Here is a 22,500-nt window from a genome sequence, read left to right as displayed (position 1 = left end):
CTGAGTGTAAGGTAAAGTATGTCGAAAAAGCCAGGATCATGGTAATGCGCATCACAGAGGTGATGTAGAACAGCGGTCTCACGTGATACCACTTCAGGTGGAGAAATATTTCGCAAAGAGGATGCTTTAGAAGATCGTAGTGACCATACATTGCCATCTTATCTAATATGTCTACTTCGCATGGGCTGCTGCCACCAGTCACGGTGGTCAGATTGAAAAAGACGCGAAGATCTTTTTCCTGCGGGTTCCCGCGCACTTCTACGCCGGCGTCAAGCAGTGTCTGGGCGACCGTCGGGTAGAATTGGATCACTCTCTCTAGCGGCGTCTGAAGGGCGTTGTCCTTTACTGTGACTTCAGCTCCGCCTGCTAACAGTGCCTCCACCATGCCGGAAGTCGTGGCAAGATGCAAGGGCGTGCAGCCATCCTTGTCTCTCGCATCGTGGGACGCCCCTGCCTTCAGCAACAGCTGGGCAGCTGTGACGTTGCCCACTTCTGCAGCAACGTGAAGGGGCGTGATGCGGCCCTCACAAACATCGTTAACTGAAGAGCCCTTCTCCAGGAGCAGCTGTATGCACTGACCACTTCCGCCGCGATTGTTACTGACTGCGTAAAACAAAGGAGTTCGATCCTGTATGTCCTTGAGGTTAACGTCGGCGCCTGCGTCGAGCAGTTGCTTCATGCAATTGAAGCAGCTCTTCATCGCCGCGAGGTGGAGAGCGCCGATGGTCGCCAGACTTTGAGTGTTGGGCGGGACTCCAGCATCGAGCAGCTTACGCAGCAACGAAGTACAATTCCCTTCGGAGTCCACGGCACTGTGGAGCAAGGAATGTGGGCCGGGAGCGGCGGCAAGATTGGGGTTGTCGTCGAGGATGGAAGTAACTTGGGAGATATTTCCCTTTCTGATAGCAATCTCCAAAGTCTTCCATTGCCTTTTAACAGCTTTGTTAGGGAAAGACATCTAGGCACTACCTTTGTTCACAACACACAAGAGACATCTGTACTCGGTGATAAAATCGCAGGATGTACAGAGTGCGGCATTTCCTAACAGTATAAACAACACATTTCATGAACTCCGACATTTTGAATGCTGATTGTCTTTTGTCACTTACCGCTCAATTGAAAACTGCCTAAATTCATGTCTTGTTTTTCTATCGCAGCGTACTATATGTATTTATATGCATAACCTGACTTTTTTTTCAAATAGATTGATTCAATAACCTATAAGAAAATGGATGTTAGCGTCAAAACAAGGCATATTTATTACCATTAACAAAAACTAGCTCAATGTTTGAGGGCCAAGAATCAGCATTTTTAACAAAATATTGGTATGAAGAATAAATATAAAACTTTAGAACGGTATAATAGTCGAGTAATAGTAATGGAAACAGGTATTTTAACTGGCAGTTTACATATTTTGCTTCTTAAAACTCAAATGCACAGGAAGCCTTAAAGATAATTTATATCTTGTGGAAATGCTCTCAAGATAAAAAAAAAAAAAGTTTTATAAATGGCATCCGCTGTTCATGGTAAACACCCAAAACGTATTAGCTAAAATTCTTTATAAATCCGCCCTGCTCTCTGTGGAGGTTGAGGAGTGTTTGATTCTATTTTCTTTCTTGATGCTTTTAACTGACGACATATCCTGGCAGGTTGGGGAAAATGTTCAGTTTCTAAGATTACACTAACACATATATCAAAATGATTTTTTTCAGCAAATGCACATCTTCCAAATGCAGAATAAAACGACAAAAATGGTGATAATAGAGAATTTATGAATTTATTATTTCTCGTGTCTATGTGAGTACATTAAGCATATTCTGTAGCTATGTTGGGCTCGATTCAGTTAATCTTTTAAATATATAACCATTAGAATTATTCGTGCCACATTAATAACCAAAGGATAAATGAAAACTAAATGTAAATGTTTAGCGCCAGTTAGTGCCAGGCTGGTGGAGAGGGGGAGGGGGTCCACGCGGAGGATTTTTTTAAGGGATATTGTGTGTAGCACACACACACACACATACACACACACACACACACACACACACACACACACACACACACACACACACACACACACACACACACACACACACACACACACACACACACACACATACATAGCGATGGTCCAGTGGTTAGGGCACTGGACTCCAACCCTCGTGGTCCCAAGTTCAATTCCCCGTCGCGGCGGTCGTAAAAACGCCTGCGCTCCGACTGCTGGTTCGAGCACGAGAAAACGACACATCGCCATGGGAAGTCAAACGCAGGGCTCGTTGGGGAAGTCACCGCCGCGCACAGCTGTTAGCGCGCCGAACTGCGGTTGATTAGGAAGGGCATCCAATCAGGCAAGGGTGACACTGCCAAATAACCTCTCAATAGTGAATTGAGAGAGACCTATGCCCTGCAGTGGAATGAATGCCTGTTAAGATAAAAAAAAAAAAAAAAAAAAAAAAATATATATATATACGGATATGGATATTCATATATACATATACATATGGATATGGATATATATATGTATGTATGTATATATATATATATATCCATATCCATATCTCTATATATACATATCCCTATATATGTTTATACATAAAGGTATGTATATACATAATATAATGTATAAATGTATATGGATAGGATATGTATATGAATACGGATATGGATATGGATATATATATGATATATATATATGGATATATATATATATATATATGTAAATATGTATGTCTGTATGTATGTGTGCATGTATATGGTTGATATATATATACATATTTATATATGCATATATATATATATATATATATATATATTCATATATTTATATATTAACATATATTTAGGCACAAATACACACTCAAATGTGTGTATATATTTTATACAATACATTATATAGTAATCATCCATTATTTGTCGTGTTGGAAAGAAATAGGGAAATAAAAGGAAAATCGAAAGGATTTCATACGGGAGATAATAAAACGGAAATACTTTAATTGCTAAGAGAGGTTGTCATCATGGACAATACACTTTAACTCCGTAATGTCGAGTTTTTAGCTGAATCGGCCATTATTAGTCAAAATCATTCCTAAAACACTTATCCCAGCATTACGATTTGTCTTCCAACAATACTAGCTACAGCTACAACCCATGAATAGTACACCAAGATGCTATGAAACAGGGAAATGCAACCAACACCCTGCAACGTACAGCACGACAATACCCCTCAAGAGTACAACAAGACACGTTCGTACGACACTAAAGCGAAGTCCTTTGCGAATCAAAACATCGGGTTCAGTCCACGCTGGTTGATGCCGCCCGGGGAACGCAAACTTCAGGACTCAGATCCAGGAAATATAAACTTCAAAAGACTAAAAGCCTATAATTGAAGAAGAAGAAGACTTAGAGTGTTTAAAACCCTTTAGAAGGAGAAAGTGGTTGAGGCAAACATGGGTTATGGGCCAGCGACGTTAACTTGTAAAAATCTCCAGGATTACTTGAAATCTCTGCCCAAGGATACATTAGATGCATTGTATAGAAACCCGGCGACGTGTCTGGCAGTTTTTAGGTAATATTTCTGTTCTAAGTGCATACTGATTTTTGTTTATCTTCAAGGAAGAGATTGAATAGAAAAATAGAAGAAAAAACACTGTCTTAAGAGTAAAAGACCACACTAAATAACATATGAAATAGTCTGCAATGGAAAACTGTAATGCCAGAAATGAAAGAAATTGGCTGTGGAAAATGCCGTCTTTCTCCCCGCACCACAAGTAACTGAACCTGTACATAACCTGTATTTGCACTTGCTGATGTTAAAGCTACAGTCAATAATTGTCACACTTTTATAAAGGCGCTTTACTGTATTTTGAGTATATTTCTCTATTTCGTTGATTATTTTAATGTACTCCTCATCACTATTTGTTGAATAATATAGGGGTACATTTCTAGTTTCAAATAACCACAGAATCTTTCAATTATTATTCCTACTTTTAAAAATCCACACTGTAATATGTGTACATAAATCTCTTGTGATTCTCCATTGTAAATTATTTAAAAAAGAAGTATTAGTAATGTTCACAAAGTGACTGCACCCCTTGAAGATTAAGTCCCTATCACTCCAGCCACTCCCAGGAAACTGAAACTATACCGGTTTAGGTAGATAGGTGTTGGTTGTCTTCACCTCAGTATACAAGCACAAGAGAGCTGAAACTCAGGAGCATAGAGTGGACTTCGGTTATGAGCAGTGTTTTCCATGATTTTTTGTCCTTTATTTGTATTGTTGTTCACCTGATATAAAATAGATATTTTACACCAAACTTTGCCTTCAATGCTATATTTTTGTTGTACTGGGTAACTTCACTTTGATTTCACTGTGGCTCTTATTGATCTCTCTACAAGATCTTGATCAGTTCCCGTGGCTCAAGAACTGATACTAGTATACAGACATTTTCTTTCTAAGGGACTTTGTTAGCTCCTGTAGGTAATTGGCTCCAAGTGTCAGTACTCCAACTTGCATTGCTGGTCCAAATACAGAGATGCAGGAGATGCAACCAAAGAGACTGACTACATCCTTGCTAGTAATCACTGGAAGATCCTCCAGGATTGCAGGATTTTCTGTAATGCAAAGTTCTGTGGTAGTGATCATTGATTGGTTATGGCTATCCTGCAGTCCACTTCAGAACACCCCTGTCTGTCCAATGATTGCTCTTGGTTGTTTTACCTGGACAGGCTGGGGGAGGAGGAATGCGCTGGAGAGAGGTGGTTGCCGTAGATATTTTTGATCATTCCGTAGCACTTGACAGACCCCCAAAAAATGAATATTAAAAGAAAATGTTATAGAATCAGTTGAGCTCTTGATTCCATATAACTTTCTTCGTAGCAACACTGTCTCTGTCTGAAGGTTACATTAAAACTATAGTCTTCCACCTTCAGTCAGAAATATAGCTCATTCATGCAAATTTAACCAATTTATCTAAGTTATCTACCAAACTTAGAGCAGAAGAGGAATAGAGCCTAAACAGTTTTGGAAAATGAGCTTAACATCTTCATATCATATTGAAAATGTCATTACACAAAAACTCATCATTGTCATGGACCCCAAAGCAAAGAAAGAAATTACATTATCAAGAGAAATGTAAGATGAAAGAGCATGAAATGAATAATTGGGAAAACTTTCCTTGTCCCTTAGAATGAAGGAGACTGACTTTGTTGAAGACAGTCTAGTTTTTGTTCCTCTTAAAAGATCATAGACCTCAGAAAACCAGAAAGAGTAGTACATGAAAATTATGGTGATTTGTTTGCAAAATGCGGGCCCCGGGTTTGTAGATAAATCAATAATTTATTTTTTCTGTTATTTTTCTTTTATTTTCAGTAAAATATGGAAGGAAAATTACATATGCCCACTGTCCATGAAACAAAGAAAAATAGAAAGTCAGATATATACAGCATTTTTTGAGATTTTATCTTTTTACTTTTTTTGCAAGATATCATAATACAGTGAATATGATTTTGGAAAAAAAAAAATTATAAGAGAAATATAAAGGAAATATGTGCCAAATTATAGATTTTGACAATAAAAAATGATTAGGATCCTGAAAATTTAATAGTGCCCTGATAGATGTGCATCCATGGAAAATGCCGTAGACCAGAGAAAAATATTTTTATTTTTAGTGTTAATATTAATAATTGTTTATGGATATCTTGAAACTTACCAGAGCATGACCAAAATATATACAAAATTGTGTAAATTTAATTATTATAACCAAATATTTTGCAGAATATCCTTTCAAAAGAAGATATACTACTTATTTTTAATTAATATGTTATTATTAATTTTTAAATGCAAGTCATTGCACAAAATTACCAGAAAATTACCATCCACATGTGCAGAAATATGTACACTACATATTTGTTACCAAATATATATTTTTAAGATAAATGACCAAAGCTATAAAATAAACCATTTCTGACTATAACCTAAAGACAATGAATCTTATGAGGTAACTTTATAGGTACCAAACCCCATGAAATATCATGGGAGTTTTATTCAGGGGCAAAACTGATTTATGAGACTTATAACTCATATTTTCAAAATATTAAATTTTTGGCAGCATTATCAGAGGTCATTCACTGTAAGTGTAGCTATATTAGCTTTTAGAAACATATAAGGCATGGAAGCTGATTACATTTTCTCTGAAATAACCAGAGAAACTTTTGGGCTTTGGTCCTCAGGAAAGGGAAAGCAGCCATTCTATTACAGTAATGAGTGTAGAAAAGTAGAGCCAGGAACATTTGCTATGATCTATCAATAATTTTACTGTATATCATGCAGAACAGTCAAGAGCAATAAGTTGATAATATTGCAGTTAATAATAGCTGCAATAATTTTGAGCCAATGTAGCATATCTTTATCAAGGATTAGCTTTAACCTATTGCTTAAAGCTAATAAAAAAATAAGACTTGTAAGCTTGGGAATGTTATAAGGAAATGGCACCAAGCATCTTGAGGTCAGATAGTAACTTGGATGCTGCATGGGTTTAGTAATTTTTTAATTATATATCCTTTGTCTAGGACTGTTGCCCCATGTCAGGAGAAACTCAGAGTTTTATGAAAGTAGACACTGATACTGAAACCAGATTTGATATCTAGGAAAAAAAATATATAGTCTCTTGCTCTTGCTTAATTCTTTCAATGTATTATTTTATTTAGAAGTGTATGAAAGAATGCTTTAGAAGTTTATGAATTATAATTTATTTTGTCATAAGGCTGGAGATACTGATTCAAAATGAACATGCAGCCTGATTTTCCTATGTAAGGTGCAGAGAGAGGAATTCTATTCAGTGTTCCAGCTAATATTTCTATGTAAGGAATATGATTATTACTGAAAGTATTCATAAAGATGGATGTTTCAGGGAGCTGCCAGAATTATCACGGCATTTCATTATGCGCCTCCTGTTTGTGACAAAACCAATCTCCCAGATAGTCCTAGCAGCATGGATCCCTCATCAGGAACCAAGCAAGTAAGTACAAAGTTCTGTTGTTTGGTTGTTTTAATTACTGTCTCAACTTTTTTGTGTGAATAAGAATTTCAAAAATGGATATTGCTACTAATAGTTAAGAGGACATTGGAATAGCATGAAGAACAACTGATTATATGAGTTTGGGTGCATTGATGAATGTGTTAAATGACCAAAATGCAGAATGGATATTCATGATGCTGGTTATAAAGCATTTATGCCATCAAGGCAAGTTTTTAGGATAACATGAATGCAAAACATAGATGATGATGATGAAATAAAATAAAAATTACCATATATCTCATGGACCTGCCATGGAAAATTTCAGGCAGTGGTAATAAAAATGTATAACGTCTATGTGCACAAAAGGGTTGATTAGTACTGCTCCTCTTACAGAGACCTTGGAGACATAGCAGCAGAGCACAAGCAGAGCACCCAGGTCCTGCTTGACATGTACATCTGGCAGGAAGTGAAGGACCATCATGGCAATGCAGCTATTAAACTCAACAGTACTTTTAGAGAAAACTTGAAGATTGCTACTCTAGGAGGGTATGTTTGTCCTTTGTCAATATTTAGCCCATTTTATTACATTTCTGCATTTACAAATATTGTAATATCCTATTTACAAATAGTCTTTAGTGATTTGAAAGCATGTACCTGGTACCTATAAATGAGAATCAGGAATTAGCTTCTTTGTATGATATATATACATTGATTTAGAAAATATTTTGGTTTGATATTTGAGAGTAACTTGTAAACTTCCCTTTTGATTGTTAATTGCAGAGAAACATTTAACAAATAAAAAAATAAATATTTGAGCATCTCTTCTTCAATTTCTGTATTTTAGATCTTTTCCTATATATGTTTGCTAGGTATAACCATATATAACTAAGAAGAAAAGAGCAGGGATAGTTAACTAAGCAGTTGACATGCACCATTCTCCGTCAGCGGGAAACCATGGACCATGTCAGGTGCCTTAGACCCAGATCCGCATCAAAGGGACTTGGAGTTTCTGGACAAATATGCAATGGATCGGTGGGAGAGTGTACTGCAGTTCCTTGTCCAGCCAGGGAGAGGAGCGACAGTAATTTCCAGAGATGCAATGAGAACATTGCTCCATGCTGGTCTCATTGAAAGGTAAGAAATACTCTTTGGTGCTCAGTTCAATGATATTAGTTTTGCTAGTCTCCTCACATGAGATCATTAATTTGTTATAATATGGTATGTATGCTTTAAGGAAAGTGTTTCATTAACAATATTTAAATATTCGTTTTATAGATTTATTTATATTGTAGACCAGACCAGAATAGCATGAATAGCAAAATAATCCTATAATCCCTAAAGTCCAGTGGGACTAGGCCTAGTAATTTGGAGTGAATCTGACAACATAAAACCTACTGGAAGGATGTTCAGGTTCCTGTGTCTGTTTATGTTAGGAAATGGAATACTGATTGAAAGTACTGTAGAATTTGGTGTATGACAACTTATGCAAACTAGTATTAGCTATATATGATTTCCATTTCACTTTTATATATATATATGAAAGCAAGCATTATTATTGTTATTATTATTTTAACCCAATGTCAGTGGGTTTATGTACTGTCTCCTTTAGATTTTAGTGAGGTATGTTACATACAAATGGCTCCATGTGTTCTCAGGAGTCTATCAGTTGGCCCCAGTGATCAATCCTGATTTCCCCATTCCTTGAATTGGCAGGAAAATGTGTTTTTCTTTCCAATACTATTAATATTAACATTGTTATCATTCTTATTGATATTATGATTAAATTGTTATTAGAATAATAATAGCACCATAGACAATAGAATAATAGAAGTGAAGCTTTCAAAAAGTGAAGAAAAAGGGTAAACAGATGAGATAGGTAAGACTAATGGCTGACTCCTTGGTGACTAAGCACTTTTAGAGCCATCTATGTGTAAAGACAATAGATTACTTTTATTATAGTGGGCATTGCATTGTAGTCTTGCCACTCGCACTAATTGGGTTAGTGATTATTATTTTAATTATTATTTTTTTTTTCTTTATTAATATGTATCATACCTCATTGATAATATTTTATTTACTTGTTTATACTTTCATTTATATGGTCATTATTCATTTATTTCATTACTGCTTTATACTACTGTGTTTACATTACATCCTAACATATCTTTAAGTTTCCTGGCAGTATCTTACTGTCTTGTGTAAGTCTATATCAGTTATTTCAGTAAAATATATTTTCATATTTTATTTCTCAGTTTATTTTATTCATTTCTAAGTAGACTATTTTGAGCTTTAACAGATCAATGTGCTTGTGATACAGAAGGGAGAAATGCTTTCCTGTTGGGTCAGAACTTGACTTCTAGCTACAGGATGGCAGAAAAACAACTTAGGACCTTTTTCCATCTTGAAACAGAGGATTGCAAATTTGCAGATCATGTTCCCATTACCTTAGCCTCCAGTATCCATTACCAGGTGCCAAGTAAAACAGGTATCAGGTTATTAGCTTCATTAACAAGTTATCTTTTTGGTCACAGCAGCGATGAGTCAGATTCGCCCAACATGCAGATCACAAGCTCTGGCTTCCAGTTCCTCCTGCTGGATACTGCATCACAAGTGTGGTTTTTCATCCTCAAGTACTTGGAGACAGTCACAGAACGTGGACTCAGCCTTGTGGCTTGCTTGACTTTCCTCTTCAAGCTTTCCTTTTCTACACTTGGAAAGGTATATAAGTATTTGTGAAGCTTGACACTGATTTTGACTATTTATTTGAAGCAGATTTTGAAATTCAGATTTTGTCTTAATTTCCTGTCTGACTATGATTATGAGTTTCATATCAATTGTTAACTTGAACTTGACATACATTTACATATATTCTAAGTACCTTATGGTGTTTATTTTCAACAGGGATGAATAGTTTTACCATATATGTAATACATCTATCTTTTTTCTTTTTTTCTTTTTTTTTTATATTTAAAGTTGATTCTTTCCTTGTTTGTAAAGGAAGGTTTTAAATATATTTTTCATTGTTCCTGCATTATAAAGCTCTTATTTTATGACTAATGCAGTGAAGATATATTTAGCCAAATGCCAGGCCTGCTGCCACCTTAAAAGTGCATCTTGGGTTCAAAGTTTTTCATGACCACCATGGCATATTGCGCCAACATCACATTAATAGAGCAACAATTGCATACCTCCGCAATCGTCAGTACCCCTACCCTTCCTCACCATTCAGATTCAGAATTCAGTACACCACGCTGCCATTAACATTGCTCTGTCACGAGTATTTGGGAATATTATCCTCTCTTTGTGCACAATTATGTCTTCTTGCTAACAATTTCAATGAATGAAAGGTACAAAGCCGAAGATGGAAGATAAAGAAGGGATGTCAGCCTGGCAGAATCTTTGATTATAACATGACAATTATGAATGACCAAGACAATAAGTGTTTTCACTAAGGTTGTCTAACTATGATGTACTGGATGTTTTTACAGTGCCATATGTGTTGTGTGAAGTTGAAGTGTTTCAGGTAACATACAAGAATTATTCTCGTACAGGAAACAGCTTTAGAAGTTTCTGGCTTATCTTCCCCAGAAAGTTATTCGGTCATTTTCTTCTACCTATGGTCCCATAGGCTGAAGTTGGTAAAGGAGGTGGATAAATATTGTATTTATTGCAATCTTTGATGAGTATGATTTGTCATACAGATCTTGTATTAGTAGTTGAGGCCTAATGTGGACAATTATTTGCTTTAACCCAACACTGCTGAATGAAGAAAATAAATAAAAACTCTACACTCTGGAGATTAATAGCAATGAGCTGACTTTGAGCCCGGGAGTTCGCTACATCAAGCCGAAGGCACTTTGCAGCGGTGTACAGCTGTACTCCACAGACCAAGTGGTTTGTTATGACGCCGCTAGGAGTGACCCGGCAGTATCAGGTTAACATGTCATTATTGACAGATACAAAAGTAGTGTCCAGTAATATGAGGACCCCTAAGATGCAGCTTCCTCTATAAATGGGTAATGTTCCAAAAAGAGAAAAAGAACCTGATATTTGAAAGTTTTAAGCCAGAATATGCAGGGATTAGTGGTGCTAGGCATCAGAGACTGTTAAGTGACTTGCCTATAATTCAAGAAGGTAAGAATTGTTTACCATATTTTGTCACAAATGTCTGGTAGATGGCCTTATTTTATGACTAATTGTCATGGATTAGAAGTGCTATATTTAAAGAAATACTAGCAGGTAAGAACCATTTTCTTTTGAATAGCAAATTTTGAGGACTTATTGATGTAAATCTTGACATTTACCAGAATTGCAAGTGTATTATGAATATACATGTTTACCTGGATTCCTGCTTTTTCTAGGTACAACTATGTACTTTAGAAGGATGCTTATCAGCAAGCTTGGATTATCACAGAGTTTGGGTAAACTATGTGGACTGTGAAATAAAGTAAGGCTATTCTCCCCTTAATTGTAATTTTTGTAGAGTCTTTTGCCTACAACTTGTGGAGCCGGAAGGAGAATCTCCAGAATTTGAGAAAAATTAACAAGAAGATTTTCTTGGGAAAGTGTTCAACTACATAAAATCAACCATTCTGGTAGATCTTATCTTCTTCAGAAAGCGAGGACAGTTGGACTATAAGACATGTAAAAGAAAAAGTGGAAAGAGAGATCAAAGTAAAAGTTATGCTAAAAGATGCAAACGTCATACAAGTTCTAGGAATATTTGGACATAATTATATTAGAGATTCCTGATCATTAAACAAAAATTCATAATTGATTCCAGTAACCAGAATTAAAAGACAGAATATTTAGAACTGAGTAGAAAACATTGTAGTAAAATGTTTTAACCCATTCCCAACGGGTCACACCTATAGGCGTCATAACAATACGCTCGAAATGTGGCGTGCGGCTGTCCGCGGCGGCGGCGTGCCAAAGCGCTCCGAAGCAATGATTCGGCTTGATGTACCGAATTCACGTGCTCAAAGTTGGCGCGTTGCCATGGTTCGCCAGAGCGTAGAGTTTTTTTTTAGTTTTCTACACCTGTCGCCAATGGGTTAATTATTTCTCTAAGATACAGAAAGCTGAAGGTTTACTTTAGACAGACATTATTCCTGCTTGTAGAATTGATTATAAAAATCCTAGAATGTTACTGGTGACTGGTGAGTTTGATGCTTATGTTCCTGGTTGTGAGGAAATGATAGAGTGGTGGAAAGAGAAAGCATCATTATCTGATGTTCCTTTTGCTAGTATTAAGAAGTTTTCACATTTTAAACTAGACTTTCAAAATGATCAAAATGGTTATAGGAAGAAAACTATTAGAATTTTTAACTGAACCAAAAGCATCAAGTAAGAATAGACCATGGAAGTTAAAGACCCTGTCAGCGGGTCTGTTTGATAAAGATTTTACACGTAGATAGATGGCATTCATTATTGGCAATTAATTTTCAATCCTTTATGAATCTAGTAGCATATAATTCAGAAGCTATGATGCAGAGGTATTTCTGCAACAGTATGTTGGGAAAATTCTGAATAGAAACATGCTTATTCAGAAAGGTATTGCTGCAATGGCAGTTCCACTTACTGAAATTTTATTAGAAAATGCTGTGAGTGCTAGATTAGACCTGAGGAAAGCATCCTAAAGAGGGAGCAGAATATTCAAGAGCCTTACTTCTAATGGATCCACTGGCTAAAGGTCATTGAGGTACATTGGACATAGTATTAGACAAAATTAAAGAGCCAAAAGAACTAGTTGTAGTCATGAAAGAAAGAATATTTCTGTCATTAGAGTTTTAGGTCTCTAAAATTCTGTGGTTCAAACAAATCATTAAAGCAAGATAAACCTTTTGCAGAAGGATCATAGTGGACAAATAGGTCAAATTTCAGCATGCCAGAATACTTATCTCAGAGAAACAAACAGCCCTTTTGTGGCAAAGGTTCATTTAGAGGAGAAGAGTCCTATATTCTCGCAATCAAATAAAAAATTAATATTTGGTTCAGGGTCACCTTTTAGGTTGATTAGACAGTTGGCCCCCAGGCTTAGCTCACAGGGTTTTGATCAGAGGGCTAACATGGCCATGGAGAAACAAAATGCCACCACACGTCAAAAATAATTTCCCAGTAGAGAGGATAAAGATGCCTATCATCCAAAGAGTAAACCAATTAATTCAGAAAAGTGTAATAGAAAAATCAAGAGGAAAAGTTTTTCTGTTGGTATTAAATCAGCAAACTGAACAAGTTCATAGTAAATTACCATTTCCAAATTACAGTTGCAGCACGTGTGTGTTTGACTCTGTATTGGGGCATTTATGGCTTTGTCTGATATGAAGGATGTGTATTGGCATATTCTAGTAAATCCAAGAAAGTTCCTAGCATTCCCAGGTCCTTCCTTTTGGGCTAAGCATAGCTCCAAGGATCTGTACTAAATTGCTAGTACTAGTTTGTACATGACTAACATCACTAGGAGTCCGCATTCTTTTTTATTTAGATGATTGGCTGATTATAGCAAATTCAGTAAAGGACTGCAAAAGAAAAGTTTTAATTTCCATCCATACATAAAGAATGTCGTGAAGACAATGGGAAAGCCTAATTGGATCCCTAAATTATACTGTGGAGATAGTGAGTTTAGGTTGTTTGCATCTGAGAAGACTTATCTTGAAAGGCAGATCTTTGTTTTCAACAAGGAACAGAGATCCGATTGTCTTGTTTCCCTGATGGTTAAGACATCTACACAAGTGGTGGTTATAAGAAGATTGTCTACATTTAGTAATGCCTTTGGTTCTTCCAAATCCATCTCTAACAATCACGACAGATGCCTCGGATTGGGCTTGGGGATTTCAGACTCAAAAGGGAATCAGGATGGACAAACCAATGGTGAAAGAAAGATATAAACATTCAAGCACTACAAACAGTCAAAATAGCTCTAGAAAATATTCCTAGAGTAGTAAATAAAACAATTCACATGCAGATGGACAACTCAGTGGAAATTCAGTGCAGCAATTGTCAAGGTTCCTCCTAAGCTCGAGATCTTCTTTCAGCCTCAGAGTCTTTCTTATAGTTGGCTCATCAGAAAGGCGGTCATCTAAAGCCATTCCATCTCATAGGAGAAGAAAACTCGTGGGTAGATGTCTGGCACCAAACCATCAGCAGTAAACTGGTCACTGTCAAACTAGGTGTTTGAGGACATTGTGGGTCAAAACTATCACCCAGAAATAGATCTATTTGCATGTCACTGCAATAACAAGACCCAGTTGCTTATCACAGTGTCCCAACCCACAACAGTGGTGTGGACCAGATACATTTACAATAGATTGGAACAGATGGGAGTACATTTACCTCTTTCCTCCAACAGTAAGGAAGATAATGTTTTATGTAGTATACTACTTAAGGATCTTCCAAGGTCAGGTAATGCTAATAGCTCCCCTATGAAGAGCCCAACCTTGGACCACAGCACTCCTTAACTGGTGTCCACTCCCAATTCCATTGGGGAACAAGGTACTCCATAATGTAAATTCCTCTCAATTCATGATATGCATGATTCGTCACATGTGGAATTTCTCCATAAAGCTTTCAGTTTAAGTATACAGGATAATGACTCTGTAATAGCAGTCCTTTCAACCCATCATTGCCGGGTAACAGAAATCCCTGAGTGTGATAAACTCTCCCAATTTCTGGCAACGGCCAGACACTGGGTTCGGGAGTCCTTCATGTCAAGCGGAATGTCCCACTCCAAGCGCTCTGGCGGATCACCACATGTACAGGCGTACCCCACAGACCAAGTGGTTTTGTTATGACACCAGTTCACGTGACCATATCATGTCTGTAATCAAGTTAAGAGGTTTTTCCACTTCTGCAATTTAGACAGTGTGAGTCAGGAAATTATATAAGACACATTGAAAGGATAACATCTAATTCATAATTACAGTTTGGATCTTGGCTTTTCCATTGTAAGAATAGTTGTTACAATTTTTATGGACTGAAATGGGAGTACAGGTAGTCCAAGAAACTTTGGACAAAATGAAGAAAGGCTTCCTTAGATAATGTCCATGTAATAGACTATTTAACCTGTCATGGCTACTTAGAGATGTTTTGGCTTTTCTAGCACAGCCTAGATATATTTCAAATCCTTCTGCTAAAGATATTTTTACTAATGTGATATTTTTTTAGCCTTGGTATTAGAAGTGAGAGTGTCCAAGCTAGCAGCTTTAACTAGATCTCTAGTCTTGACAGATTTTGATCCATTAACCCAATGGCGACGGGTCACGCCTATAGGCGTCATAACAATACGCTCAAAATGTGGCGTGTGGCTGTCCGCCCCAGCGGCGCGCCAAAGCGCCCCGCCAAAGCGCCCCGCCAAAGCGCCCCGCCAAAGCGCCCCGCCAAAGCGCCCCGAGGCAATGATTCGGCTTGGTGTACCGAATTCACACGCTCAAAGTCAGCGCGTTGCCGTGGTTCGTCAGAGCGTAGAGTTTTTTTTAGTTTTCTATACTTGTCGCCAATGGGTTAAATTACTCCTAGGGCAAGTCATGTCAAGCTGCACTTCGTTCCTAGTACTTACAAGGTCATTTGATTTAATTACAGGGCAAAATCAGGGACAAGTAGATTCATCTGTGAATACATATTATGCTATGCATGTACCAAATACTCCATGTTGCAATGGCACCACTTCCTTGGAGCATTTAACTGAAATAGATTAGTTTATATGATTAATGCAAATGAAAGTTTTGTATGATAATTGATTAAAAGTGAAGTTATTTATTACAAATCCTTTTTAAAGAACCTACTCCATTATAGTAATATTTTAGTTTATTTTAGTAACAACAGTAATAGCCATTTTACTTTTTGCTTTTAAAGTGGCTAAACATATCCTCACTGCATTAGTTAAGAATAAGAGGTTTAAAGTATTGAAAACCATGTTTTATGATAAGCAGTGAGGATATATTCCCTGCCCTCTCTCTGAAAAGGCAGCTTTTAAATCATTAGAATTCTGACATTTGACCAGTGTGGAAAGGGTAGGGGTAAGGGGACCATGAAGGTACATAATTGGTTGCCCTGTTGTTATGATGTTGGCAGGCTAGGCCTTGCTGGTCTTGAAAAATTTTGACCCCAAGATGTACTTTTAAGGTGCTTGTGGCCCTAGCATTCAGCTAAGCATATCCTAACTGCATGTCATAAAAATAGGGTTTTCAATTCTTCATACCTCATATTTTTTTTTTCTCTTAATGCAGGATTACAGTATGGAAGGGATGAACAATGAGCTACTAACTTTCCTGCAGCACTTACGGGAATTTGGGCTTGTATACTTGCGAAAAAGAAGTTCTGGCAGATTTTACCCTACAAGATTAGCTCTTAATATTACAGCAGGTCAGAATAAGGTAAGATGTGGATGATTATCTAAGCTAAATGTGTTCCTCTTTGTGTTAGTTAAATCATTTAAGGGTTCCATATATTTTTTATTTAATCTTAAAAAAATTGAGCTACAGGTTTGAAACACCCTTTTTTCCTATCTGGTGGAGATATCTTTCTCTTTTTTTTCTTCTTCTTCTTTCTTTGAAGTTGCCCCGAAGTTTATGAGCTTAATTAAAAGTGGTGCCAAAAGGACTTGAAAAAGTTATTATAGTTAGAAATATCCAGCATCTGTTTTTAAAGAGAGCAGATGTATAATAACTTAACCTAGAAACTTTAGGGGGAAACCTGAGAAGTTTAGAGGAGCTGTTTACATCTGTTAATATGGATATCTTGCATTCATATGAAAAGCATTCTGTTTCTAGAATTGTTCTTCAGTTTTATTCAAGCTACTCTTTTCAGTAGAAACATATTAAAAATTAACAGAAATATGACCCAGTTTCATGGAGAAATATTTAAGCTGAAGAAATGTAACCAGTATTTTGCTGTATATCAATTCAGTAAAATTCCATAGCCATTTTTCAAAGATGGCACCCAAAAGAAAAATTTATGGGATTAACTTTTTGAGTATAAACCCTCTATACACCAAGACTGGGCTTAACCCATTGGATCTAGGTTCATCATAACCTATCTGTACCAAAATCCAGGCACTAGGTTTGCAGGCTTGGCCCACAGGAACATTCAAGCTTGGTGTCTCTACTCCTTGCCTCTCCTTTGCAGTGTTATTGTCTTTTTTTCTGCATAAGCATTATTTTCCCAGGGTCTATATTTGCCCATTGTTGTGCTCTATCAGTTTTCCTTGTGCAGACTTCATGTTATCTCTCTAGGTGGTCTACACTTTGTATAGTAATAAAAACAGTATGTGACATCGTTATTTGTAAAAAAAAATTGTGTTTTCATATTTTTTATTTTCTGTAACAAATGCTGTGCTGCCAGTCACAGTGGTTCTGGCTTAGGATCCTGAGCAGGGAAATAGTGTCCCACTTTTAGAAATTTCTGAAAAAAAGGTTTTACTTTGATTATAATTGTTATTGATATTAGTGGTTTTGTCTCTATTATTTTCATTGTTATTTTAAACAGTCTTTACTCTTTGGTGACTGAATGCTTTTGGAGTCATCTATTTGTAAAATTTGCTGATAAAACAAAAATTTAGTTCATGTATACCTGCATGTATGCCATCAGTGGTTTAACCTAATGCCGGCGGGCATGACGTGTACGTACGTGCTGTGACCAGTGTGAGTACTTGTTTGATTATTTTTATACATAGATGGTTACACTTGTACTAAGTCACCAATGAGCCAGTAACGAGTACTGCCTGTCTTGCCCATTTACCTTTTTCTTTGATTTACAAAAATATTTTACGTTATCTTATTTTGCTGTTACTAATGTTTATAACATTATAGTAATTATAATGTTCATATTAATATTATAACACCATCGATATTCATAGCACTAGTAAAAAACACATTTTTCCTGCCAATTCAAATCAGGTACGGTCACAAGGTCACAAGGTGGTAAACACTAGCAAAGCCATCTATGTGCAGAGACATTTCACCAAAAATATAGAAAATGAGCACAGCTTTTTCCCCATTTTTTATTCATTTTTCCCGGCGGCATTGGGTTAAGATGCAACATGCGTTTAGGATGTACATAAGTTGTTGATGTTGATGGTATAACAAAAATACATAACATTTTTATTTTCATTTTTGTTTATTGGTTTTCTTTACTCAGTATATGCTTGATTACCTTGGAGTCAATTACTAGCTCTATTAACTCACCTGTTTGCCCTTTTCCTTAATTTTAGGATTTTTTTTTTTTTTTTTTTTTTTTTTTGTCGTCATTAGTATTGTTCACAACATTATGATAAACATAATGCCAACAACAATAACAACAGCTTAGATATTAGTAGCATTAGAAAATCTGTATGTTTCCCCAAAATCCAAGGGAAAGGGATGTCATTTGAGGTCATGTAGCTTGCTAATTGGCTCCTTGGTGGCTGAGCATTTGTGGAGCCATCTATCAAAAGAAATGACAGTAGACAGTGTGATTACCCAGTACCATAGGGTTACTGAAGAAAAGGCTTAATTGTGTAATTATTCTGTCAAAGATATATCTTAATAATTTTTTCCCTTATCTCTCACAGGGCAACCTTGATGTTCCAAAACAGGGTGATCTTGTCATTGAAACAAATTACAGAATATATGCCTATACTACTTCAGAACTACAAATTGCACTTCTCTCCATATTTTCTGAGATAGAGGGAAGGTAAATGTTATTTTAATTTTATATTGCAAAGGAAAAAAAAAAAATATGATATATTAATTAAAATAGGTGAAATGCAACATTATGGAGAAAAATGAAATTGGTTGCTTTTCCTCATTGTAGTGTAAGCAAAGTTATAAAACAAATCATAAGATTATCATACCAGTTTCACACAAGTTAGCAACTACTTGTAGCTAGGTACTACTACAAGCTGGAAGTTTTAACATGTCTGTTTTGCAGGTTTCCTAACATGGTCGTAGCTTGCATATCGAGAGGAAGTGTGAGAAGAGCTCTGTTGAAGGGTATTGGTGCTGAACAAATTATTAGTTTCCTCAGACAGCACTGTCATCCTCAGATGTATAAACAGAATCCAGTTGTTCCACGCACAGTTTCAGATCAGGCAAGTTGTGTGTGTGTGTGTGTGTGAGTGAGTGAGTGAGGGAGTGAGTGCATGCGTACGTGTGTGCGTGTGCATGCGCATGCACACGGTCTTATCTTTGTACTTTATTTACTTTATTTTCATCTATTTCATTAATTGATTCTACAAATCATAGCAGCTTTTTGCAGGTAGGTGATTTTTTATGCATTTGTTTGATTATTGTGATATATAAATATATAGTTTAGCTTTGAATAATGTATTTTAATTTTCTCTATAAATAATACTAGTAGAATAGAAGAGTCTATTGCTATTATGTTGTCAGCTAGCTGAATAATATTAAGGCCAGATTATCAAGCTGGGATTATATCTGGTAACATTAGTGCATTCAGTTATAATTATAAACCCTGTTGTTAAATGCACAATGTTAAAAATTGTCCTATCAAGGTTTTACACTCATATTTTGGTATTTGGAATGAAATGCAGAAGAAAGTATGTAAAGAATAATACATTCTCAGGCTTATTTTCCTGACTGAATAGTAACCCCTTGTATCATTGCTTCACTGCCCACACATGGCCCAGATTATGGGCATCAGGCTTACTTGAGTAGCCACTCTTGGCTTGTAGGTTATATTTGTCATTTGATTTTCTTTATGCAGATGGTAATAGAATGTTATCTCTAGGTATTCCCTAACTCAGTACAATAATGATAATAATAAGTAACATTTTGTTTGTGTCATTCTAAAAACAATTCTCAATATTTAATTTTCTGTAATACAACTTGACTGCTAGTCATGGCAGGCAGGAATAGGATCCTGAGCATAGTGTCATCCCTGGTCATGGCTAACAGATGGTACATTGCACACTTGTTTAATCCCCTCCAAGAGCTTTATGCACTTGTGGTGAGTCATTCCCATTACCCCAGTCTTCAGCCAAAATTCTCATGACAGAAAGTCCCCATCACCATGGCCGCCAGCCACATTTTCCCATACTATGCATGTTCACATTGCCTACCCCTCAAGCCAAATTTTTTCAAGACTTGATGATCATATCATCCAAATTGTAGGGGTTAAAGCTCTCACAACTATAATGCTTACAGATTACAAATGTGAAAAGATAAATCATTCCTTAAAGTTTATTCTAGAAGTAACAGTAAAGAGGAATATGAATAGATAAATGTATGATATAACCATCTAATGCCTATTATATTTTCCTCTCCCTTTGTGTATTATTTATGCACTGATTACTGTTTTGACAGTTGGCCGAGAAGAAGAAAATATGCTATCTGTATCTGTTTATTAGTTTATCCTTGTTCAGTAATCAAACTTTGTATAACTTATATAAGTGAATTATATTTAATTTATATGTCATTGTTTGTTGCATTTATTTTGAAGAAAACTGAAGATATTCTCCCTCCAAGACAAACAAGCAATATGAGCTCTAACACTTTCCTACCAAAAGGTTCACCCTCTCTATATACTTTTAAGAAATTGGATTATCACCCAGTAATATGGGGTATTATTGTCTGGTATTATTTTTTTCCGTTCTTTTCCATAACATTTATGCATTGATAATCATATAGACTTAATTAGATTTGCAGCTGACAGACATCAAAGTAGAGATTACAGGAAATATAATCACATATGTTATGCAAATGTTACGTGACTAGACTAAGGGAAATATGAATACAAGTGAAACAATTTTTTGCTCCTTGGATGACCACACAATCAGGTTAAAATGGTAATCAATCATAATGGTTATGGGAAGGGAAAAATTAAAATATGGGCAACAAACAATTATATCATGTGTTTACACGTCTTTATATTCCTTTTATTTATTTACTCATCATTATTATATATGAACCGTATTCATGTTGACAAATGGATAAAAGGTATGAATGACAATGAATATCTTCACAATGCAAGAGATGTATTTGACTGGTTTCAATTATATCTTTGTCAGAAATACATGTATTTCTGACGAAGATATGTATGTATTGTAAAAATATTCATTCTCATTCAAACCTTTTATACATTATTATATATATATATTTTTCTTTTAAGCATTCATCTTTTCATGACTGTAGACTTTTTTCACATTGTTTGACAATGAGTTTTATACTCTTGTACATGGATTCACTTAAGTGTTACCAGATAATACCCAAACTTAATACTTACAAGGTGGCCACAAATTTATTTGGCCAGACAGCTTATAAGGAATGTGTCGTAAAATGTTTGACTATTTAGTTTGTCATTTTAGGTAAATATCTTTGATAAATTACAACAAAGGACAAATACATCACAATGGAGCTGCTGTAGTTATATAAGCACAGATTTGATGCAGCATTGGTTATTTTGTGAACTGCATTCATTATAACAAAAGGTATGAAGGAGAATGAATATCTTCATTCTCATAAATACCATTTCTGGTTATCCTGTCTTAGAACTTTATATAGACATTAGATAAAAATGAAGTGAAAGGATGAACTGCAGTCTGTGATATGGAGGAAAGGCTAATTGGCTTTTATTCTTTTGCAGATTAAACTGTGGGAGATGGAGAGAGAGAGACTCGAATTTAGTGAAGGAGTTTTATACAAAGACTTCATGTCAGTTCATGATTATCTTTTGCTCTCAAATTATGCATCCAGCAAAGGTGTTTTGATATACTCAGATGAAAAACAGAGAACAGTGGTTGTGACAAAGAAAGGACATCCAGCAATAAAACAGTTTTGGAAAGAAAATCAGTCAAGATAGGTGGATAGAGATTATTATGGTAATGTTGATATCTGTAAAAAACTAATATTTTTCTTTTCTTTACTTATGTTTTGCAATGCCATTTCTCCATCTTGTGAGGTTAAACTAATATATGGAATATTTTTTAAACTTTTATAATGATTCCTTTTTCTTGGTGAAGGTCATTGTTTGATTGTTAATATAATTAGTAATAAACAAGCCCTTCTTTAAGAGTATGAAGGACCTCTGCTTCACTGTAGGAAAATGGAGAATGTGTGTTGACAAAAATAAAGCAAGAATGTTTACAGATAAAAACAAAATATTAATAGTTGGTTACACTGCAACTTGAAATAAAAGTATGTATTATAAATATTGTTTATCTTTCCCTATGCTGTACTTTCATTACAGGATAATGTTTTCAATATTTCTTTGTGAAAAGTGATTGGTCATTGTACAGAGAGATAGTTTTTAGATGAAAAGTATATTTTTGTCTGCCTTTAACACAATGCTCATGTGTTATGATGTCAAGTGGAACATGTTGATTTTCGGCTGTTAGGGCACTGAAATTAACTAAATTGTTAAAAGTTTCCTTTTCAGTCTCCATGAAACCAGTTCCCTCTTTTCAAATAAATTGTGTGCTAAAAGGTTTTACTGTATAACTGAGGTCATACCCATAAATAAGATACAGAATGAGATGGGCTGATATTGGATA

At 35.7% G+C, this 22,500-nt stretch overlaps 2 protein-coding genes across 3 annotated transcripts in view; one reads left to right on the top strand and one right to left on the bottom strand.

The window, feature by feature from the left end:
- LOC125029487 (transient receptor potential channel pyrexia-like) overlaps positions 1–1,034 on the bottom strand; it is a 10,515-nt gene extending 9,481 nt beyond the window's left edge. The window contains exon 1 of the mRNA XM_047619397.1: positions 1–1,034. This exon is cut by the window's left edge and continues 362 nt beyond it. Coding sequence (XP_047475353.1) covers positions 1–958 — 958 coding nt within the window. The 5' untranslated portion in view covers positions 959–1,034.
- Positions 1,035–3,067: 2,033 nt separating this feature from the next.
- On the top strand, positions 3,068–22,158 carry LOC125029488 (general transcription factor IIH subunit 4-like). 2 transcript variants are annotated; one of them, XM_047619399.1, is made up of 9 exons: positions 3,068–3,565; positions 6,909–7,016; positions 7,410–7,562; positions 7,962–8,150; positions 9,551–9,734; positions 16,241–16,387; positions 18,562–18,683; positions 18,921–19,080; positions 21,594–22,158. In XM_047619399.1, exons 1-9 carry the CDS (start codon positions 3,447–3,449, stop codon positions 21,807–21,809), a joined length of 1,398 nt encoding a protein of 465 aa, XP_047475355.1. In that variant the 5' UTR covers positions 3,068–3,446; the 3' UTR covers positions 21,810–22,158. The 2 variants fall into 2 exon arrangements, with proteins under 2 accessions (XP_047475355.1, XP_047475354.1); XM_047619398.1 differs by having other exon boundaries at positions 3,074–3,565; positions 9,548–9,734.
- The last annotated feature ends 342 nt before the right edge of the window (positions 22,159–22,500 follow it).

This window comes from Penaeus chinensis, chromosome 10, assembly GCF_019202785.1.
Source record: "Penaeus chinensis breed Huanghai No. 1 chromosome 10, ASM1920278v2, whole genome shotgun sequence".
In the NCBI taxonomy this organism is placed as follows: domain Eukaryota; kingdom Metazoa; phylum Arthropoda; class Malacostraca; order Decapoda; family Penaeidae; genus Penaeus; species Penaeus chinensis.
The sequence above is the reverse complement of the archived record's forward strand: the minus strand, read 5'-3'. Positions and strand labels throughout refer to the sequence as shown.

Bases quoted from the DNA above. Each gene is read 5' to 3' on its own strand.
- LOC125029488 (XM_047619398.1), top strand. From the start codon at position 3,447: ATGGGTTATGGGCCAGCGACGTTAACTTGTAAAAATCTCCAGGATTAC. The intron at 7,017-7,409 runs GTAAGTACAAAG...CTCCTCTTACAG, and splicing joins CCTCATCAGGAACCAAGCAA to AGACCTTGGAGACATAGCAG. The intron at 18,684-18,920 runs GTAAATGTTATT...TCTGTTTTGCAG, and splicing joins TTTTCTGAGATAGAGGGAAG to GTTTCCTAACATGGTCGTAG.